The sequence below is a fragment of the Pleurodeles waltl genome, chromosome 2_2 (genome assembly GCF_031143425.1).
Source record: "Pleurodeles waltl isolate 20211129_DDA chromosome 2_2, aPleWal1.hap1.20221129, whole genome shotgun sequence".
NCBI classification, from domain to species: Eukaryota; Metazoa; Chordata; class Amphibia; order Caudata; family Salamandridae; genus Pleurodeles; species Pleurodeles waltl.
In genome coordinates this window covers 717,442,760-717,466,716 of record NC_090439.1, presented here as the reverse complement: position 1 = coordinate 717,466,716, position 23,957 = coordinate 717,442,760, and the positions used below count along the sequence as shown (strand labels likewise).

The 23,957-nt window shown below is 45.3% G+C and overlaps 1 protein-coding gene across 2 annotated transcripts in view; it reads right to left on the bottom strand.

Annotated features, from left to right (window-relative positions):
* CSPP1 (centrosome and spindle pole associated protein 1) overlaps nt 1-23,957 on the bottom strand; it is a 976,424-nt gene that overhangs the window by 645,632 nt on the left and 306,835 nt on the right. For both annotated transcript variants that reach the window (XM_069220290.1, XM_069220291.1), the window contains one exon: nt 21,529-21,806. In XM_069220290.1, coding sequence (XP_069076391.1) covers nt 21,529-21,806 — 278 coding nt within the window. The remainder of the gene's footprint in view (nt 1-21,528; nt 21,807-23,957) is intronic.

Sequence of the window (23,957 nt, the reverse complement as noted above, 5' to 3'; positions counted from 1 at the left end):
CTTTTCTAGCTTGACATGGATGGCACTCTGCTAATCCTATGATTAAAAACTCTGCGACAAAAACAGATATTTGAAGTGAGCAGAGTCAACGCGCCAGTGGTGTTGTAGAGTGTTACATACAAAGAAGCTGCTTTGTACCTAAAACCTGGTAATAACCCAGGGCTCCCTGCACCTTTTTTTTGCATAATATAGAAATAAATACATATTCATAACACTCAATAGCACCTATTTAATAAATGCAGCTTCGGAGTGCCATTCCCTCATTATAGCGGAGTGACGAGGAAGGGAGAATATATAGAGATGCATAGATATACACACACAGTCTAGTGCTAAAAGTATGGTTTAAAACAATCAATAAAAAAGATGGAAGAAATGCATTAAAGAACAATGATTAATACAATAAAAATCTTCAAAACTAGTAAATCACATCTTGAAGCACTAGTCTTAGCTAAAATGGAGTTTAACCAATATACCACTGAACAAGCATGCGGCACCCTCCTGAAAATAAATGCCAGCTTTTACTGTGGTAATATAAAAGCTGGTTCTCTTCTAGCTCAATATTTTAAACAAAGAAAAGAAAAAACAACTATTAAATCTATCACAGATAACAATGGTGTTAAACACTTTAGAGATAAAGATATAGCATTGTGTTTCGCTTCTTACTGTAAGGACCTATACACTCCAGAACACACACCATTAGTTGAATCTATCAACCAATATTTCTCTAATCTCAAAACAAGAGACCCATTGCCAATTGACCTCTCATCTTTAGAACAACCTCCTCAGCTTACAGAACTATATACAGCTTTACAATCTCTTCCCAAGGGTATGGCTCCAGTCCCAGATGGCTTCACAGTAAAAAAATGTATTTTGTTTGCTACGTCTCTCTTCCCCAAACTCTTTAAATTACTTAATCACTTTATAAAGTCAGGTTCTGCATCTGGCTCATTTACCGAGGCCGTGATTTGTCCTATTCCCCAAAAACAATTGGGATGTGACTGACTGTAAAAACTATAGACCCTTATCTTTGATTAATAGCGACTGTAAACTCTATGACTAAATTTTAGCTCTCCGTTTATTCCTATATATACCTGACCTTATTGATTCTCATCAATCTGGTTTTATCCCTAATAGAAATGTAGCAGATAATTCTCGTACTTTTTAAAATATTATTAACAAGGCTTCTAAACTTGAGATTCCCCTGGCAGCTTTATCAATGGATGCGGAAAAGGCCTTCAATTTGGTCTACTGGGGTTTCTTGTCGAAGGCATTGGACTAGGTACTAAATTTCAAGATTTTATATTCATTCTTTATTCATCACCATGCTCCTCGGTTATAACAAATGACATCCGGTCTCTTTTTTTCCCCTCTTCAAAGGGGTACTCGTCAGGGATGCACACAATGTCCTTTACAATTTATTTTGGCCAGAGGACTTTTCTATACCAATTAAAAACCTCTGAACAATTTAAGGGGTTTCAAATGAATAATACACACATCAAATTTATGGCATATGTTGATGATATTCTTTTGTTCATGTCTAACCCTGACACTTCTTTTCCTGCATGAGCTCAACTTATATTCTGATGTATCTGGTTATAATCTTAATATAGACAAAACAGTGGTCTTACCACTTAATGCGCATTGCACTGGCATTGTATTCCTTGATGCAGGATTACCTTGGAATTCTTCTAAGATTAAATGCCTTGGAGTATGGTACTGCAATACGCTCAAGGATACATTAAAGCCTAATTCAGAAATCTTATTTGAAAAGCTTGCAGATCTCACACAGAAACGGTCTCCATTATATCTCATGTGGTGGGGCCTCTTGGACACCATTAAGATGATGCTTCTCCCTATCATTAACTTCTTCCTTATGATGCTTCATATTAAGATACCTAAACTTTTTTTAGTTCAATTGATAACATTCTATCCAAGTTCCTGTGGCATTGTAAACAACCCTGAATCTCTCTCTCTCTAAATTAAAACTTCCTAAAGTACAAGGGAGTTAATTTTCCTTTTTAACTTATCACAAAGCTTTGGCATTAAGCGAATATAACCCTATTTATCTACGCTCAATGATTCACCTCGAAAGCTATTGTTCTCTTTGGAAGAAACATTTATTTCTCCCTTTTCCCATAAACACATTATATTTATGTCTAACCCCCCAGATTTCTGGTTGCCCAGCACTATCTCCCATTCAGTCAACTTACTGAAACCTTTTTTTTATTTCACATCTTACCCCCACTTTAATCAATTCCTTAACAGTCCTGTTTGGCACAACAGTTTGTTTAGGAAGCATGGTAAAACCTTGTGTTAGAAGGCTTAAAGTATTCTTATCATTTCCCAATTACATCATAAAGATTCTCTCATCCCTTTTACTACTCTCTCAGCAGTTTATAATCTCCCTATTCGATAAAATCCCAATATTCCATTCTTTCTACTCTGGTCCAAGCGGCCCACAATAACCTTATACATCACAATCAATTTTCTCCTGCATCATCTCCACACCGGATTGTAACTTCTAACTGTCCTAAGGCAGCTGGAATTTATAAACTGGTGGACCTCTTACTTTCTATTGCAATCTCTATTATTACTTCTAACTGGAAATCGTCGGAGAACATTACCCTCAGACAGTGGTGGAATTCTGTATGTTATCATCATAGACTTGACAGCTACAAGCTTGATTCAACAGGAACTTTCTTCAAACGTCACCAGCTATGGTTGCCATTAAGTAACTATCTCTCAAGCACTGCGAAGGAAATACATTTTTCTCCTCCTTTTTAAAAATGTCTATATATTTCCTGTTTTTCTTCTTATACTTATTTCATCTTAGACTCACAGTAACTATTGTCTATTATCTCTCTCTCCAAATGGCTATCACTTGAGTCCCTTTTCTATCCCAGTAGCTCTTCTCCCTCTCCCTTTCTCTTTCTTCTTTTCTTTATTCAAACTTGGAGTCTTTAATACTACATTGCTGTATATACCTAATTCATTTAAGTACAATATTCTTTAATCATACATTTCCACAACTGCATATCTCTGTTCTGGCAATGTTAAGTTAAAATTCTTGTATTTGACTCAATAAAAAACGTATTTAAAAAAGAAATAATACAATCAAAATCTTTATAATTAATGATGTATTATGCCCATGAACATTCGTTGTCTTACACCCTTCCTGCCTGAAACAACAAAAACACTGTTCACTTCATTGATTGTTACAGGCAACACGTGTTTCACAGACGTACCGCTTTCCAGGGTTCTGCAAAGTCGGTCCCGAGAGCCGGGTCCATGCCAGATTTTTGGCATATCCACATTTAGAAGAATGTAGATTTCTGAAACATCTTTTTTCTAAATGTGGATATGCTAAAAACCTGGCATGGACCCGGCTCTCCAGGACTGACTTTGCAGAACCCTAGCCCAATGCATCACAATTCCGATCTAGCCACTAATTCTCATTTACTTTTTCTTTATTCTGTCAGTAGTATCATGATTGGCATTGTGCAACCAATTGGCAAATATCCTCCACAGAATTAGGGCATCAGATTTGTTCAATTACAACATCAATCAAATTTGTTATCATTAATGCAGCCCCCAAAATTTAAGGCATCAGGTTCAGTCTTTCAACTGTGTGCTCGGAGGAATTATTTCTAGCCTGAGGTATCATTATTGATTTATTTACTTTCATTTTATTTTTTAAATGTAGCACACTTAATTTAGAAAAATAAACTCAGGATTTTGACTTATTTCTTTAATTAATTAAAAAAAGCATTTAAATTAATTATACACAGTGTTTAACCAAGTTTACTACACATTAAACAAAAATAAAAATGTTAGTAAGGATGTGTTATTTTTAATATTGTTTCAAATATTATTTATAAATAAAATTAATATAGTTAAGTTATTTTAGTATAGAATATACTTTTCCTTTCAGCAGTTTATTCGCTGTAAGGCTTTATTTTAGTATGTCAAGTTTAATATTATTTGGGCTTCAGCCTGTTACTTTTTGCATAAGAGCCAGGCCAGGGGGTACTTTGAAGCCAATAATCTGCCAGCCAGGACAGAGGCATGGCTGTCATCTGTTGGAGACTGGAACTTGGGAGGGGAATTAAGGACTCTAGATAAAATTATGCCCACCCCACAGGATAGATTTGCTGAGAGGTACCACTGTGGATTCCATAAAATCGCTGTGGGGCCCCCAAACAAAGCAGCAAAAGACACATGAGGTGGTACAATTGACATTCATAATAGAAAATGGATAGAAACCTGGAACTTGGCTATAGTAGGCACTCTATGTAATCTCTATGTCCACTATGGCACTCCTGAAGGAGAATTGGGAGAAAGATTTAGTGGGATATTTGGATGATACAGAATGGAAGAAAGTGCTTGAAGACGTACATAAGGTCCTCCAGAATGCAGGTTCTAAAAATATCCAATTCAATTATTTACATAAGACTTACCTGACTCAGAAGAATAAGTTACTAACATTCGGTAACGATCTTTCAGGTGGCTACTTTATAAAACCGCAGATTCCTCAACTTAGAATACTTCCTAGACTAGATGCCGGAGCGTTTCTCAGCAGTGCTCCTGTGTCCCAATAGGTGGAGCTGTGCGGCTCCGCATTGGCTTCGTACCACCCCAAAAGGGATGAAGCGGAGCTGCATGTAAGCGCCAGCCAAGTTTCTTGACTTTCCATTTCGGAGCCCTTAGATGTGGAGCGTGAACAATTGTTAGCATCAGTGTGAATACCAACTTGGCACCTGTTCAGGTGTTAAAAAAGGGCCAACACACAGAACAATGAGGAGGGATGGCAGTGAGGAATCTGAGGTTAGATAGAGTATCCATCAGAAAAAGTAGTACCAAAGTTAAGTGATGTGATCTTATGATGGATACTTCTAACCACAGATTCTTCATCCTAGAACAGATACTAAATAAGTACCTACCCAGGTGCACTGTATGTGGATTGGACTCAGAACTGAGTGGGTGAAAAGTTATTCTCACCAGACCTGGATCCAACGCAGTAGTGCTTTATGAAGGTGTGCACTGATGACCACATAGCAGCCTGGCAGATGTTAAGGACAGGCACTCCTTGAGCAAATACAGTAGTAGCAGTTTCAGCCTTGGAAAAAAGGGCTCTCAGTGCTCTGCTTCTTGGCCCATGCGTACCAGATCTTCATGTAGAGGACTATCAACTTTGACAGGATCCACTTCTGGTGTTCCTTGATATGATAAATGTAAGAAATGAAAGCCTTTTTTTGGGGCCAGTCGATAGAGCACTTCCTTCTCCGAGGGGTAAAGAGAAGTAAAGATTGTTAAAGAATCATGATTTCCAGCAAGCTTATCTAGAGAAAGGGTGGCGTATGGCGGATGCACCGATTAGTCCTGAAGTTTGCTCATGCGACAATCTGATGTAAATGCAGTGTGGAAAACAGTTGTCAAAGGCAGGAGGCATAGTGAGCAACTTTGCATTGAGTTGAAGCATGAGAAATGTTGAGACCAAAATAAAGTCCCACTGTGGCATCATAAACAATTCATGAGGGAACATGTGTTTACGTCCTTTAAAATATCCCATCATAAAAGGTGGTTTAAACAAGGATGGTTGTTGGTCCAGTATACCCATAAACTCCAAAAGGGGCGACAAAAAATGTTTAACAGTGACCACTGCAAGGCGATGCTGGGCCAAAGATAAATAAAATAAAATAACATCTGACAGCTTTACTTATAATGCATCAGTTTTAATAGCACCACACCAGGCCACAAACGTGTTCCAGTGATCAGCATTAATGGATTTCAGGAAAGGCGTGTGGCAGCAAGGATGACATGCACTTCTTCAGGAGGCAGATCAAATGCAGTCAGTTCTGCTGATCTCCATGCATGTAGGAGCAGATTGTGCCAATTTGGGTGGAGGATCGTAGCTTGTTGCTGTGACAGATCCTGCCAAAGGACTGACACTCATGCTTAGGATTTCTGGATACCATAATCTCCTGGCCCAGTCAGAAGCCACTAGGATGACTTGGACCTGGTCTGTCCTGATCTGTTTTAGAACCCTGGGCAGGAATGGTTTTGGGAGAGAGGTGTACAGGAGTCCTAAGCCCCACTCAGAACCAAATAAGAGCCACTTTGGAAACTCCAACGCAGAGAAATGCTAACATTGTGTGCTGTCAGCATTAGCAAATAGATCTAACAAAGGTTCTCCCAGTCGAGGAAGATACCTTACACCACCTGGATGAAGACTTAATTCATAACCCACAAGGCATCAACGGCTGAGTATGTCTGCCCTGGCGTTCAGAGACCCCGCCAGGTGCTGATGACCAAGAGTATGTTCTTATGTTCAAGCCAAGTTCAGAAACACAGACTATTCTGACACAGGATCCAAACACCACTACGCCCTGTTTGTTGCAGTACTACATGGCGGTGCGGTCTGTGAATATTTGAACCACCCTTCCCTTGATAGAGTGGAGGAAGGCCATCAATGTCACGCAAATTGCTCTCAACTCTAAAACGTTGATGTGTAGCTGAGACTCCGCCGGATATCAGAGTCTTTTGATGTCCACCTGTCCCAGATGGCCAACCCAACCCAGAAGTGACTAAGTTGTCATTACTGTGAGATCCAGATGGTACAGAGATATTTGGACTGGGTCAGAGAAATTCCCCCGATGCTGTGCACACAGGGACTCAGGTCCCACTGCAGAGCTCATTGTGAAACAAGTCCCACTGCAGCACTCACTGGCAGCAGGCGTGCTTCACCAGCGGGATGCAGGAGGCCAAGAGACCCAGCAGCCGCAGAGCCAGTCTCAATTAAATCCAGGCTAGAGGCTGAAAAATCAGTATCATAGCCTGAATAACCTGATGTCACCTCTTTGGAGGATAGGCACATAATTGCACTGTGTCCAAAATGGCTCTGATGAAAGGGAGCATCTGAGAGGAAATCAAGTGTGACTTCGGCACATTTATTGTTGAACCTCAGTGAATACAGGAGGTCTACCATAGTCTGGAGGTGGGTGACAGCTGCCTGGGGTAAGCAGGCCTTCAACAGCCAGTCATCAAGGTAGGGGAAAAATGGAAACCCTGCCCTCTGCAGATGGGCTGTGACCACCACCACTTACCCAAGGGGTGTTGGTAAGGCGGGGAACACAGTGAACTGAAAATCCTTGTGGCCAACCATGATTTTCAGGTAATGTCAGTGGGTCAGCCCCCAAGGGCACATGTTCTTATAAGCCAGCACATACCTTTTTTTTTAAAGTATATTGTTGTTTGATCATATCTCCGGTTAGGCGATATACCAAAGTTAGTTCTAGTGTGTGTGTGTGTTACTATAAATACAGAATATTTATCAAACACTGGTGTGGTTCTTTCCTGTGTGTACATCACTGATTGACCTGTGTGGTATTTGCAACTGCTTTACACCATCCTAAATAACCCTTAGCAGCTCTCCACAGCTACCCCTTTGAGATCTCTGGTTATCTAGAACCTCGTACACTATCACTAAGGGTTGCCTGGACTCAGTACAGGGTGCCTCGCCTATAGATGCACACCATATACTGAGCCAGTCTCCTACACAGGGGTGCCACCTAAATACTGATTTTAGGGGTGTTACAGGCAGTGCCAGGTGGTAGCCAATGGGTTACTCACCTTTAGGGTGGCTACAACCTTTCTATGGTCCCTTCATTTGGGAAGTGGGCATAATCCTAACCCTAGTGACCTACATTCCTTCCAAACAAGATGGAGAAATTTAAAAGGTAGTGTCCACTTCAGTGCGTCCACCTTAGGGGTGGGACTGGCATAAAGTGGGCACTCCTCCTAATTTAACAAATTTTCCCACCTGTGTTGCATCCAAAAGTGGGGTTAGGACGGGGGTTGGTCATCTTCACAATCTGGAGAGACCTGGGTTGCATTACAAAGGTCTTTGAAGCTCCCCGACCTGGAATGTCCATCCTGCCTGGCAGATGAGGTTAGACCTGTGCCCAGTGCAGCATTTTGTCTCTGGGCCTCAAGAGCACTGGCTCTCACTGTAGGGGTCCAGAAACACGTCTGTGGTGGCTGAACTGGTCCGGTCCAGTCAGTCAACACACTAGTAGCTGGTAGGTTTTCAGGGGGCACCTCTAAGGTGCCCCCTGTGAGCATTTATTAATAACTCCATCACTAGAATCAGTGTGGGTTTATTATTCTGAGATGTTTGACACCAACCATCCCAGGATTCAGAGAAGTGATCATGTGAGCTGGGGAACTCGTAGTGACCAGTGTCCAGCACATGCCTTTAAAATGGCTTCCCTATAAACTTACTATGTCTGAGAAGCGACAAAGACATAGAAGGGGCATACATGCTCTTGCAGATATGCACTCACATGTACTATAATGCTCCCTGTCTTAAGGCTGTAAGGTCTGCTAGAGGGGCAATTTATTATATTGCATGCAGTGTTTAGGGGACATGGCTGCGTGCCATGTCATGTTTTCAATTTTGGAAGCACCTGGTCACTCAGCCTGCAATGGTAGACTGCATAAGGTTGGTGCTGGGTCCCTCAAAGTGGCACAAGTTGTGCTGCAGCTCTGAGGGGCCCTCTTCAGTACACATGCCTTAAGTACCAGGGGTACCATTTACTAGGAACTTATAGGGGGCTGAAGGGCCTGGTCACTTGGGGATCAAGTGACCAGGAGCCAGATGTATGTAGGTCTGGTTTTGTGATTCACAAATCACGAGACTTAGGGAGTCGCAAAATCTGATGTAAAACAGTGTGTCAGATGCTGTTAATGATTCCCAAATGGGTGGCAAGGGACCTGCCTCATTAATATTCATGAGGCAGGTTGCAATTTGCGACCCATTTGGGAAAGGCCACACTAACAGGGATGGTGGCCTGTTGGGGACAGCAGACAACCATGTATGTGACTGCTTTTTAAATAAATCAGTTTTTTTTTTTTTTTAAATGCGTTCCGTTTTCCTTAAAGGAAAATGGAATGCATTAAAAAAAAAAATTACAAAAAATATGAAGTTTCCTTTTCATTTTTTCCAGAGTAGGCAGTGGGTCCATGCGAATCGGGCTGTTTGCAACAAGAAAATAGCTACGTAAATATGGCCCCAGGTGCCTTGTTTTAGGGAAGGAACACTGGCACTGGGGATTTGGTTAGCAGGAACCCAGTGCACTTCAGTTGAAGTTGCATCTAAAAACCAAGAGAGGAAGTGGGGGGGGGGGGAATTACTGCAACCAGAACCCAGCTCCCTACAAAGGGAATACCCAGTGGAACAATTTGGAGCACCCACTTGTCCGAGGTTATAGACTGCCAGCAGGGCGGTGCACTGGATCCAGAATGAGGATGACAAGGGGGCTTGGAAAGTCCCAACGACTGGGTGGTGGCCTTGCTGTCCTTGAAGGGCTCAAGCTTTAAATCTGGCTTATTGCAGGACAGGTGAGTGCCATCAAAGGCCATGTCCATAAAGGATGGTTGGACATCCCACGAGAAGAAAGTTGACCTCAGCCAGTCATATCGACAGAGCACCACAAATGAAGCAATCACTTCACCCAACAAGTATGTTGTGGCCAGTCTGCTGCATATTGTGAACTTTGTTGCATCCCTGCCATCGGCAATAGCCTGGCTCAGGTCTGGTCTGAGACCATGGGAAGCACTTGCATGACCTAGTACAACACTCTGCGGGTGTACCGGACCATGAGGCATGCAGTGTTCATGACTGCAGTGCAAGGCTGGTGGAAGAGAAAATCCTCTTGCCGAAGGCTTCCAGCCTCTTGGATTCCCTATCCGTGACATGGTAGGGAACTCACCAGTGTTAACCTTGGAGGGTGAGGCCTGTACGATCAGGCTCTAAGAGGTGGGGTGCTGGGTAAGAAAAACTGGATCCCCTGGAGAAGGGTGGAGGTATCGGAGACAGAGGGTGATCATTCTGTGCACAGGAGTGTCCGTACAGGGCTTGACCAAGGTCATGAACAGGACATCAGTGAGGGCCTCATTGGAGGAGAGTTAAGGTTCCGTGGGGTATACCCCAGGTTGGAACACCACTTCTGGACATTGGTCTTGACTGCAACCAAGGGCAGCATAAGGTACAGTATCTCAACTGCCCTCCACACCACCATCGCAAAAGAAGCTTCTTCCTCCATAGCCCACTAGAAGGAGAGACCAGGCCATTGTCTGGTGAGGTGTCCTGACCATTGGCATCAGCCAGTTCCTCATGCCAGTTATCCTCGGTGAAGGGCTCCTCAAGGAAGTCAGGGTAGCCATATAGATCCTCACAAGCACCCCAAACATATTCCTCTCAAGGCCTGTCAAAAACAGAGGCACTGTTTCCGACCCAGAAGGTCTTCATCCTGTCTGTGCCGGAGTCTACATCAGATGATGCCAGTCCGGCTCAGTATCAGAGTCAGGAATTACAATGGGGTTGGCACTGTGAAGTATCGGGTGTTGGTATAGGGAATGGAATCACTGGACCAGGTTCCGGGGAAGGTCTTGGATTTGCGACCAGGGCCCAGTCGGAGCTGGGAATGGATACAAAGAGCCCGATTGGCAGAGAGGGCAAACCTGACAGCAGGAACCCCAAGAAGGGACACCTTTTGAACCATGGGGCCCGAAGCTGCTCCAAAGGGGTCGGCTCACCAAAAGATGATGTGCATAGCCTGATAAAACTACTTCAATTGGGCAGAGGTCACTCCAGGACATTCTGGGAAGCACAGAGCAGACTCAGGTTCTGCGGTAGACATGGGGGAGCGGGGCCTAGATTTGTGGCATCACTCCAATGTGTCATCCGATGACTTGGACCGAGGCAGTGAAGTCAAGGAGCAAGTTGATTTCCTGGTCAACTTCTTCTGATGGAACTTTTCCAACAAAGAGTTTGATCTCGGCAAATACTCTTAGAGCAGGCCCTGGACTGTCAACGCAACCAAAATCAAGACCTGCACCAGTGCAGAGTCATTTGGTGCTGAGCGACTAGGAGCTTCAGAATGCACTCCCAGACACCTTTGGGGTTCATCGGACGACAGTCAGGGCAGGCATTAGAGATATGGTCTGGTTCCAGACCATATCAAGCAAACAAGCAAACCAAGTAGGGGTTTGTCACAGACATCTGTCTATGACCAGCTCCACAGTGCTTAAAACTTGCAGCTTTTTAGGTAACATTCCTAAGGCACACTGGAAGTAAGACTGCCTGAAAAATATTGTCAAAAAGTAAAGAAAAAAAAAAAAGGCAGAAAGGCAGTCAAAAAAGTATTAAAGTAGCTCTTCCAGATAGGCTCTGATGGCGCGTAAAGAAATCTGATGTCTCTATCAGATTAGGGAAATACCCTGGCGTTGAGGTGAAGAGCCTTCTGACACAGGACCCAGGACCCCAATCCCCCCTGGTTGGTGCGATACCACACAGTGGTGGTGTTGTCCATAAAACCCTGCACCAGAATTCCTTTAATGGCAGGACGGTCTTCCTAACTCGACAAATAGCCTGCAACTTCCAAAAGAATGATATGAAACTAGACTTCCATTGGAGCCATTCCTGTGATCTACAACTCCACCACATGGCCACCCAATGCCAGCAGTGACCCATCCGCCACCACTGTCAGGTAGAGTGGGGAAGGAAGAGGGACCTGGCACTGGACCAAATTTGTGTGCGCAGCCAACAGTGATAATAGCTTCCTCCAAAATTTGAAAGGCATCCAAAATATTTCCTTGACGCTGGACACACTGGAGCTGCACATTCCATTGCAAACCTACATGTGCCACCTGGCACAACTAACAAGGAGGATGCATGAGGATAACAGCCCAAGAAGCCTCTGAGATGCTCTCACTGAGATCCGTAACTGAGATTAAAATATCCAGGACTCGCGTTGAGGATAGCTTTCATGAATAGAGGCCTCAAAGAACGAGTCAGGTGCAACTTCATCTTGTTGGTAGATGTCCAGTGATGTCAGGAGGTTTGCAGTCACTTGGATATCGTCTACAATTGACTGTTGTAGGAAAGTACTCTCTTTTTGGCTGGTTACCACCACTTTTTGCCTGCTGTCGGTGTGTTTTCACTGTATTCACTGGGATCCTGCTAACCAGGACCCCAGTGCCTGTGCTCCCTTCCTCTAAATTTGGGTGTTTAGGACTTTGCACACCCCACAATTGGCATACTGGTGCCCACATATGAGTCCCTAGTATATGGTACTTAGGCACCCAGGGCATTGGGGCACCAGGGGTTCCCCGTCGGCTGCAGCATGTATTGTGCCAACCACGGGAGCCCATACAAAAGGTGTCTGCAGGCCTGCCATTGCAGCCTGTGTGAAAAGGTACATGCACCCTTTCATTACAGGTCACTTCACAATGTCACTATAAGTCATCCCCTATTGTAGGCCGTCCTAGTCCAGAGGGCAGAGTGCAGGTACCTCTGTGTGAGGGAACCCCTGCATGTGTATGAACTCCAGCTCCATTAAACTGGAAGTGCAGTGAAGCCATTTTACCCGTGCATTGGACAATGGCCTGTGTTCAGCTACATAATGGTAACTCTGAACATGGGCATGTTTGTTATCAAACATGTCAGAATCATACCACAATACTGTTGCCAATATTGGTTGTATGATTCCATGCACTCTGGGGGCTTCTTAGAGGACCCGCAGCATTGCTCCTACTAGCCTACTGGGGATTTCCAGGCCGCCCACGCTGCTGCCACCCTTGAGACAGGTTTCTGCCCTCCTGCTGCTTGACCAGCTCAGGCAGAGGAAGGCAGAACAAAGGATTTCCTGAGGAAGAGGGAGGTAACACCCTCTCCCTTGGAAATAGGTGTTATGTGCCTTGGAAGGGGTAGCCTCTCCATGCCACCAGTACGCTTTGAAGGGCACATTTGGTACCCTCCTTGCATAAACCGGTTTGCACCAGTCCAGGGATCCTAAGTCCCTGCTCTGGCACAAAACTGGACAATGGAAAGGGAGTGACCATTCCCCTGTTCATCCCCACACCAGGGGTAGTGCCCAGAACTCCTCCAGCTGGCCACTTGATTCTGCCATCTTGAATCCAAGGTGGGCAGAGGCCCCTGGGAGCATCTGAGTGGCCAGGTCAGGCAGGTGGCATCACAGCCCCCTCCACATATGTAGTCACCCTGCTAGTTGACCAATCCCCCCTTCCTGGGCTATTTAGGGTCTCCCTTTTGAGTGGGTCCTCAGATTGGACATGCAAGATTCCAGGAGGACTCATCTGCAACATTTAATTCATTTCTGGCAACTGGGACTCCAACTGGACCCTCCAGGAACCGACAATCTGCAACTTCAGCGATGACTCTGCTCTGCAACATTGTTTCTCTGGCTCGTTCCAGCAACTGCAACATTTCCCTGAATGTGTATCCTCTGAGGGTGACGAGTCTTAAGCCTGCACAAGAAGTAAGAAGGAATCTCCCTTGGAGTGAAGGAGTCACTCCCATGCATCCGCAGGCACCAACTGCAACAGCGGCTAGCTGCGTGGATCTTCTCTCCTCCGGAGCTGCGTGGATCCTGCATCACAGGTGGTGGTCTGGAGTGGTCCCTTCGGTCCTCTGTACCAGCTGTCCAACTTGCGAGACAGTAAGCCCTTGTCTCTCCTTGCAAGACAGTACCCCTGTGCACCGGAACTCTTGCAGCTAGCAAGGCTTGTTTGTTCATTCTCCAAGGGATCTTCAGGCTCTGAATAGCCCACAGCCTTTCTGCGATGGACAGTCTCCTGCCTGCTCCTCCGGAGACGTTGGACACTTATTCAGATGTGCTGATTGGGCCTCACTGAGACTCCTGTGCCTTCTGCCCATGGGTCAACTGTGGGGGCTGCCTCCTCTTCTCGCAACTCTCCCAACTGCTGAGTGTGACCCGGGTCTCCCCTCCTTGGCCCGAGTCCCCTGTATCTTGCTGGTCCTATTCAGCCTTGCAAAACCTTCTTCTCCGACTCTTGCATTTGCCAAGGCTTGTTGGTGGTATTCCAGCACCACTGACTGACAGCATCACGACCGCCGACTTGGGATCTGCATCACTTCTGGAATTCCTCTTCTGCTCCTGTGCTGCACTGCTGATCTTCTTCATCCACCGTCGACTTGGTCCTGCATCCAAAGAAAAGTAGGTAGTGGCTCCTGCCACTACCGGACACTCCATCTTGAACTGGACTTGGTCCCCTTCCTTTGCAGGTCCTTTTCTGTCAGGATCCACCTTCGGGTTCTTTCAGTCTTGTCTGGGTCTTGCACAATCCTTTTCCAAAGCCCCCCTCCTCTCCTGGTCGCTGGGGGGGCACTCTGGTGCTAACCTTTTGGGGTTCCTAGTTCCTCCAGCTCCCTTCTCCTGATTCCACATGCTTGGGTGTGGGGCTGCCTCTGGCATTCCACTTTTTTCGTATATGGTTTGGCCCTCACTATTTGCATTGCTTTTACCAATGTCTAATGCATTCTATGCTATTTACTGATTGTTAATGTGTATATACAGGGAGTGCAGAATTATTAGGCAAGTTGTATTTTTGAGGATTAATTTTATTATTGAACAACAACCATTTTCTCAATGAACCCAAAAAACTCATTAATATCAAAGCTGAATATTTTTGGAAGTAGTTTTTAGTTTGTTTTTAGTTTTAGCTATGTTAGGGGGATATCTGTGTGTGCATGTGACTATTACTGTGCATAATTATTAGGCAACTTAACAAAAAAAAATATATACCCATTTCAATTATTTATTATTACCAGTGAAACCAATATAACATCTCAACATTCACAAATATACATTTCTGACATTCAAAAACAAAACAAAAACAAATCAGTGACCAATATAGCCACCTTTCTTTGCAAGGACACTCAAAAGCCTGCCATCCATGGATTCTGTCAGTGTTTTGATCTGTTCACCATCAACATTGCGTGCAGCAGCAACCACAGCCTCCCAGACACTGTTCAGAGAGGTGTACTGTTTTCCCTCCTTGTAAATCTCACATTTGATGATGGACCACAGGTTCTCAATGGGGTTCAGATCAGGTGAACAAGGAGGCCATGTAATTAGATTTCCTTCTTTTGTACCCTTTCTTGCCAGCCACGCTGTGGAGTACTTGGACGCGTGTGATGGAGCATTGTCCTGCATGAAAATCATGTTTTTCTTGAAGGATGCAGACTTCTTCCTGTACCACTGCTTGAAGAAGGTGTCTTCCAGGAACTGGCAGTAGGACTGGGAGTTGAGCTTGACTCCATCCTCAACCCGAAAAGGCCCCACAAGCTCATCTTTGATGATACCAGCCCAAACCAGTACTCCACCTCCACCTTGCTGGCGTCTGAGTCGGACTGGAGCTCTCTGCCCTTTACCAATCCAGCCACGGGCCCATCCATCTGGCCCATCAAGACTCACTCTCATTTCATCAGTCCATAAAACCTTAGAAAAATCAGTCTTGAGATATTTCTTGGCCCAGTCTTGACGTTTCAGCTTGTGTGTCTTGTTCAGTGGTGGTCGTCTTTCAGCCTTTCTTACCTTGGCCATGTCTCTGAGTATTGCACACCTTGTGCTTTTGGGCACTCCAGTGATGTTGCAGCTCTGAAATATGGCCAAACTGGTGGCAAGTGGCATCGTGGCAGCTGCACGCTTGACTTTTCTCAGTTCATGGGCAGTTATTTTGCGCCTTGGTTTTTCCACACGCTTCTTGCGACCCTGTTGACTATTTTGAATGAAACGCTTGATTGTTCGATGATCACGCTTCAGAAGCTTTGCAATTTTAAGAGTGCTGTATCCCTCTGCATGATATCTCACTATTTTTGACTTTTCTGAGCCTGTCAAGTCCTTCTTTTGACCCATTTTGCCAAAGGAAAGGAAGTTGCCTAATAATTATGCACACCTGATATAGGGTGTTGATGTCATTAGACCACACCCCTTCTCATTACAGAGATGCACATCACCTAATATGCTTAATTGGTAGTAGGCTTTCGAGCCTATACAGCTTGGAGTAAGACAACATGCATAAAGAGGATGATGTGGTCAAAATACTCATTTGCCTAATAATTCTGCACTCCCTGTAATAGTGTCTACCTATCTCCAGTTGGGGCATTGCCTATACAGTATTTTAGTATTTGTGTTACAAAAATAAAGGTACTTTATTATAGTAACACTGTGTGGTTCTTTCATGTGTGTAGGTGCTGTGTGACTATAGTGGTATTGCATAAGCTTTGCATGTCTCCTAGATAAGTCTTCGCTGCTCATCCACAGCTACCTATAGAGAGCACTGGCTTCCTAGACACTACCTACACTTCTCTAATAGGGGGTACTTGGACCTGGTATAAGGTGATAACACCATAGGTGCACACCAAACACCAAGCCAGCGTTCTACGACTGTAGCAGGCCTGCCTTTAACAGCTAGTCTTCAGGGTAGAGAAAAACGGCTATTCCTGACCTCCGAAGGATCAGCCGAGAGGCTTTAGTTAGGCCAAAGGGATACAAGGCAAACTGGAAATGCTCCTGGTCTACCTTGAATAGCACATAATGCCTATGCGAGTGCAAGATGGGTATATGAAAATATGGTACCTGCATGTTCAAGGAAACCATCAGTCACCCAGGTTCAGGACAGACAGGAGTTGGGCCGGTGTGAAAATCTGTCATTTTTATCTTCCATAGGAATGCTTTTAGAGGCCTGTCAGAACACCTTCCAGGGGGCCACAGGGCACATAGAATTAACTGGACCCAACCGTGGTATTTGAGGCTTTTTACTCCTGGGGCTCAATTTACTATGGATCCTGCTCAACTGGGCCAAAAAACTCTTCTGCATTTGACTGGCAGTAGCAGCTGTGGTTGAGCAGTCCATGTTTCCTCGGGGGATGTAGATGCAGGTCAGTAAACATGACTCATAACTCAAAGTGCAAACAGTATGAACAATAAATCGGTGTCCAGCCAAATACCTGCTTTAAGAAGAAAAAGCACTAATTTATTTCTAACTCTACAAACACAAAATAATACAACATTCACAAGGAATAACACTGACCCCTTGAGGTCGGGGCTCTAGTAGCTGTCTGGCAAATCCCTGTCCCACATTCCTTCGTTTAACATGTGCAGGGTTATTCCTCATTTACCTGTGGTCACATCCAGGAAATGCTCACTATTGGGCCGTACTCAAGAGTTCCCCTTTGACTCTTAAGGAGTTTAGTGAAAGGTGTCTACGGTGCTGCAGCACAATGAGTAGTGAGTCCCCTGGGTCCCAACAATTCACGTCTCACCTGCTCTCGCAGCGCAGAATACCTCAACAGTGAAGTGGGTGCCTTCAATGAGCAGCCGTGAGTCCTGCTCAGTTCAGAGTAGTCGGGGAGCTCACAAGCCATGCAACAGCACCAGCGATACAGTTCTCTCTGTTCTCGGAGCAGCTCCTAGCTTGCAGAGATGCAGTAAGTTGGCTATTACCCTGTGGGGTGGGGTGGGGGAGGCGAGAAGAATTATTTCTTCAGTACGTTGCTAGAGCCTGCGAAGGCGTGATGGTGTTCATGGTGTCTCCAGCAGTTCTCAGTGATGAATGGGAGAGGTTCCCTCGCAGTGTGGAACCAACACGGCAATCATAGCCTCAGTTTATCTTTCGGGCGATGGCCCGAATCCTGCTGGTACTAGCACCCCTCCTGGCATATTGGGTTGCTGGAGTACGTGGTAATAGGTGGCAGGCTCTTCCAGCACAAATGCCCCAGACCAGACAGTTATGAGTCTTGGAACTCTTCGAAGTATTAACTTTACTAGTGGCCTCCTCTAGCAGGGTCACTGCACCACAGCAGAATAGCCTTAGCAAGACCAGCTTGGCACTCAATGGTTGGCTCACTCTAAGGAAGCTCTTTCCTGGCATACGGTGGTTGCCAAAAACAATACTGCACCTAGGCGATGGCCCAATCGGTGCTCAGCTGAACCCTCACACCTCGCACAGGGAGTCCTCATTGTAGGGATCCCGACTGGACCTTGCTCCCTCCAATACTCTCCTCTTCCTCATAGGGCACACTGGTCTTGGCAAGCAGGCGGGCGTTGGTGCTCCAGGCTGCAGGGCATGTGAACATTTGTTTCCCAGGGAGCAGGCTTTGCCCCCAGTCCTGGTCACAGGCAGAACTCTTGCAGAGCTTACCTATCTCACACAGTCCATCTGGCTGCTTGGCTGATAACACAATTTTGAGGACTCAACCTCCCCTTCTTATAGTACTTTTCCAGACACCAAATGTGATTTAGGGTAGGAGTCTTTAAAGTTTTATGGTGGAGTTCTGTTTCTTTTGAAATGGACGTTTCTCTCTTTCTTTTTTCCTCATGAAAGATGTCTGTCACAGTAGGCAAGTATCCAAAGCTGATTGTCCCACAGAGTTCACAGTTAGATGTCAGCCACAGTGATATGTGCATTAAAAGGTTTATTCCAGATCCCCAGCCTTACACTTTATGATTCCCTTATCAGCCCCATCTCCCTTCCAGAAATGTGTCCAGAACCCTTCTTTTTGATCCATCACTGAATCAAATAGCAGTCTTATGAAGAGTAAAGGGAGACTCTTCATTTTCCCTCCAGTGTGTATATTACCCAGTTCACAGGAATACAGTAATACACAGATCTGTCTAGTTGATCCTCTACTCCTCATGTCTTCATCAGGCAGGCCTGAGCTTCTCAAAAAGCAACCCAGGGTCCTACATGTAATGTACTCAGTGTACACTCATAGCATACTTACTGCTCAGCATTAGAACCTCCATGCATTGTACCTGTATGTGTACACATGCATTCAGCACACAAGCTTAGTCTGCACACACTGTTCAGCACTGAAACTCCACACTCACCATTTGCGCTGCACAATACTTCACCCTTCCATTATTGTAATTCACGTATTCACTCATACACCAAGCACATGCTCTCATTGCACACATGCTTAACAGCACTACATCTTTCATACCACATAGTGATCACAGCCATACATACACCCGGTATATGCACTACCACACATGCACTGACAATCCTGCTCTATGCCTGTGCTGTACTCTTTCTAGGCACACATACAGCCAGAGCAGAGTCACTACTCTTGCGCTGTGCATCACTCCACACCTAGCAGATTGAGGCCAAAGGTGACTTAAGCACATAGTAGTAGAACATTTAAACAGGTGAGTGAGCCTGTTATCCTCACTCCAGTGACACAGGGTAAAAAGGTCCTGTTCACTACTACTGATCACTACACGGTATGCTGCCACCACCACGATTGTGTTGCTTAATTCCTGGTGAAGATGGTAACCTTCTAACTCTATGAGGGTAGTGCTTTGGGTGTCCCTCCCTGTCCAACAAGACCACAATCCTTAAGAGAGGACTATGTTGTCATGGAGCACACGCATGTTACATGTTTGCCTATAACACAAAAATCAGTCTTAAGGATCCATACAACAGTGCAGTTGGGCGCTCAGGGCAAGGGCACACCATGCAGAGGACTTTTCTGTTCCAACAAGGCTAAAGGTCCAACTTAGGCCTGAGAACCCTGTCCTTCTGCACAAGAAAATAGCAAGAGTAACAACCCTCTCCTCTTTCGGAGGAGAATGCACAGGTGTTCCTATGAAATTCACTCCAATGCAGAGGGCTTATTTGACAGGGCAAAGAGAAAAGGCAGGTTATAGGTATGTCAAATGATCAATAAGACCCATTTGTAGAACGTAATGGATACCCACTTTGGGAGGACATGACAGCTTCTGTCTCCCATGGGATGGACGTGCACCACTAAGGGCAAACTAAAGTAGTTTGGTGTCTCTTGGAGCAGGGAAGGAGGAATAGGAGGACTGATGCCACTGGTGCCTGCCAGAGCAGCATCCACGGCCATGACCATGAAACAACAAAGGTGACTACTGTACCATCTGAGGAGACTGCGTCTGAGAAAAAAACACCATCCCTTTGGAATGGCCTCTGAACTTTATGAATTGGGGTGAAAACTGCTTGGCAGGTGTCAACAGACACAAGGAACACACCATCGCTCTAATTTTCTTAAAGCACTTAAATGCAGAGTCTGCCTTCTCAGGGAAAAGGCATCGCCCTTCTAAGGGCATATGAGGGTGGACTCACAAGTTCAAGAAGTACGAAACTAGTGCCAACTGCCTTGTCCCACAGGGCATGTGTACAACATCCCAGTAAATAAACTGCATTAAACAAGCTTAATATCCGACTAGAGGTGTCAGGCATGCACTTGCCAAAAGCTTCAACTCTTTTAGGTTCCACCCCTTGAGGAATTTTGGGGGATGATTTATGATTTACTTTGCTGATTGGGGCCTGACCCATAAGGCTCTCTGCAGTAGGACATTTGGCAAGAAACCCAGGACAAATAGAACTCAGAAATAGCTGGCCCATGCTGCACTATTTCCGTCAGGATATTCATTTTGGTCTTCACTGAAGGTAGTTCTAAATCAGAACCTTAGTGGCCCTCAAGCCCACCACTATAAAGGAGCCACTTTCATCCACTGGCAGCCCAAGTAATGAGTCAAATCCTACTGCAGAATTAGTGTAAAGCCCACTAGCTGCTTGCAAATCCTCCTCTGCCCGCATCTGTGTAGTGAGGGAGTAGCAAGCATTCCCATTATCATCATCTATATTGTTGGGGTGTCCCTTGCTGTGAATCAGAGATAAAAAGTTAATGGTGGCATCTACTCAATGGTACAGGCACTAGTCAGGATGCATGATGACTGGCTGTGCTTTTGTGATCTTAAGGGGAAACACTGATTGAAATTGTTATCTGAACTAGATCGTCTCCCGGTGGCATTGCTACCCACGCCAATATGGAAGGGAAACGCACAAGTTTTGCAGCCAGAATGGAACCTTGTACCAAAGTGGGTCTAAAAGGGGTCAGAGGACACCAAGGACAGACATGCTGCCGGTGACCTGACTGGGGGCACCTGCAGGTCTTTGGGCCACCATAATCTGCAGCACAGCCACAAAGAAGGTGTCAGTTTTCTGTGGCATCTCTGCTGACACAGAAAAATCGGGTACAGCAGGATCAGTTGTGGAACCTGCTTAGAACCTATGTATAAATCTCTATCTAAGAAGGTGAATAATATACAAGTGTGACTTAAACGGAAATATAGAAATAGATCTACCTGTGAGTAAATCTATTCATGGAAATTTATCCCGGTGCATCAGGACCATGGAAATACCACTATTGCAGACCAAATAAAACTCCAGTACCAACTTACTCTGCTGATATCTGGGGCTATGATAAACAAATGCTGCTTCTAATAACGAATAAGCTAACCCTGTCACCTTAAAATTGATATAAGGGGTATAACCAATGAAATTGCTTTGAAGACTGCTGCAGTTTATACATGCATATGGTTTAACCCAGCCTTACTTTCCTGGGATTGGTAAATCATCAGAAGAGACAAGATATCTAGATTAACATTTGCAGTACCCAAAGTAAACCAGACAAATGTCTGTGACAATGAAATTTACTGATATTGCACATAAGCTAAACCATGTTAATGGCACAAAGAAAGATACAACAAACAACTGAATCAAACAAAGTTAACATAACAAGACTCAACCAAGATCCAAACTGCACTACACAACATACATGCTATTATGGGTAGAGTTCTGAGAAAATAAAAAATAAAAAATAGTGTAGGGTACCTGGGAGCCCTAATTTCTCCAAGTGTGTTGGACAACCCCCTATAATAGTTTTCATTAACTGAAACAGGTGCAGCACCGTAATCAGGTCTGTCTGAAGCAGGTTGCTGGAAGGCTATTCGGGGTTTTTCAGGTGGCATTCTTTCTTCGACTGCAGGTCTCTCTTCAACAGGCATCTTTGGATTTCCTGGTCCGAGACCGCTTCCAGGTCTGTATGGCACATTTCTTTCAGGAGCATCATGCTGACGATTTTGTGCACCAAATACTCTCAGTCTATCAGGCTGGTGAATATACAAAAAAAAAGTTAATGGCATTCCCAATGCTGAAGAGACAGCAGCTTCAAATGGCTGCTCCAGTTAACAGAAACAACACTACAATAAAAGATACACTCCTGACAAAGTCCACAACTTTAGCACAATTCCCTCAGAGGTTAATGGCTGATGTACTGGAGCTACTTGTTTGACTCCTTTACTTATCATGAGCATATACCGCTTGTGCAAACGTATACATGGAAGTTTAATCTGACAGACTGAGTTTTATGTCTTCATGTTAACCCCTGGATACAACTTTAAATAGTCTTGTAACATAATATGTCATGTAATCTGTCCTCCTGCTGTCAGTCACCAATACCACTAAAGAACAAGTTACTTACCTTCAGTAACGCCGCATCTGGTGACCCACTCATTCTCCCCCTTTTAGGGCGCTAGTTTTCCACACCAGTGGTCAGTGTTTTTTGTGGCTGTGCACTCCTGGCGTGGAACGTTGCAAAAAGAAACTGACATCAGCACAAGGGGGTGGCACCATGCATGTCACCTCCGGTATGGACGATGACATGAGGAGCAAAACAGCGCTACCTACAAACACATAGGGGTAATGTTAACAAAAAATGTCCTTAGAAGTTCTGATGCCTTGGGATAATTATAAGGTAAGGAATCTGTGGCTAGATAGTCTGTACCAGATGTCCATAAGCAAAGAATGGACATCCCCTGGAAAGCCGGTCATCCTCAACCAGCCATGGCATCGTAAGGACACCGACAAAGAAACCACTCTGCCTAGCAACTCATTTGTGCCAAGGCCACATTGAATCATGAACGTAGCTGCATCTCTCCCATCTGCCATAACTTGGGAGAGTATGGTCCGAGCTTCCTTCAGGACCATGGGTAGCACCGGAGCACAAATTAAATGATATTAACAGCCCAAAATGTACGAAGTGTTTACGGACCACAGTTCAAGGCTGGCAGAAAAAAATATTTTTTTGCCTAAGATATCCAGCCTCTTGGGAGTCCCAATCCAGTAGGGTGGTAGGATTTACACGGGGAATGGAAGCATTAACCAACAAACTCTACGGAGGACAGTGCTGTGTGAGGAAACTGGGGTCCCCCAGAACAGGCAATGGCAGTGGGCAACTGTCCTATTCACAGGAGCCCCTGTGCGGGGCTTGGATCAGGGTCCGAACAGGACATCGGTTCTGAGGGGATAACTTCCAGCTAAAGTACCTCTGTCAAGAAGCCTGAGGGCATGCTAAGGTCCAGGACCACAGCCTCCTTCTCACCCCCATATCAAAAGAGGCTCCCTCCTTCACAGTCACAGTAGGAGGAGAGACCAGGCCAGTATTTTGGGAGGTGTCCAGTCCACTGGCGTCCACCAATTCCTCACACTCGTCCATGATGGGGTCTAGGGGCTGGTATTCTTCAGGGTCCAGTGACCCCTCCCAATCTTCCGGAAGTCCTAACCCACTGAAATAGGGCTCAGGCTCCAGTCGGCGGCAGGCGACACCCCTCCACATCTATATCGGAGGTGGGGGATGAGAATGGGAACGGCTTCCCCAGCAGCCTTGATATTGGGCCCAGCATCAGGGAAGTTCGAGGTGGTATGACTGCCACTGGTTCGGATCCATCTGTGGATCTAAGAGGTCCCAATGGTACCAGAGACAGACCAGCCAGCGGGGAACCAGTAGGGGCCCCTCCTGAACCCACTAGACCCAAAGGTGCTCCAGTGGGGACAGATCGCCCAAATATGAGGTGCATGGCCTCATCAAGTTCTCTGAGCTGGGTGGGGTTGCTCCAGCTCCCTTAAACTCTGGGAGGGGCATAGATGGCCCAGGTGCAGGCTCAACAGCGGAGCCATGCTTCAAGTGACAATGCTCCCTCGTCAGATAGGTTTGAGAGAAGAGGATGAAGTCAAAGACCTCTTTGACTGCTTGCACTTCTTTTTCTTGTGGTTCTTGTAGGACTTATCGAAAGAGGACTTCAACTGCGACGAACACCGATGGCTCCGCAACTGATCCCGGGATAGAGACCGTCATGGCGCTGCACGTTGAGCGGAAAGGAGCTTGAGGGATCTATCCCTGAAAGACTTGGGGTGCATGGTGCGAAAATTGATGCATTTGCCAGTGACAGGAGCTGCAGGGCTTTAAGCCAGCCTTCTTCGTG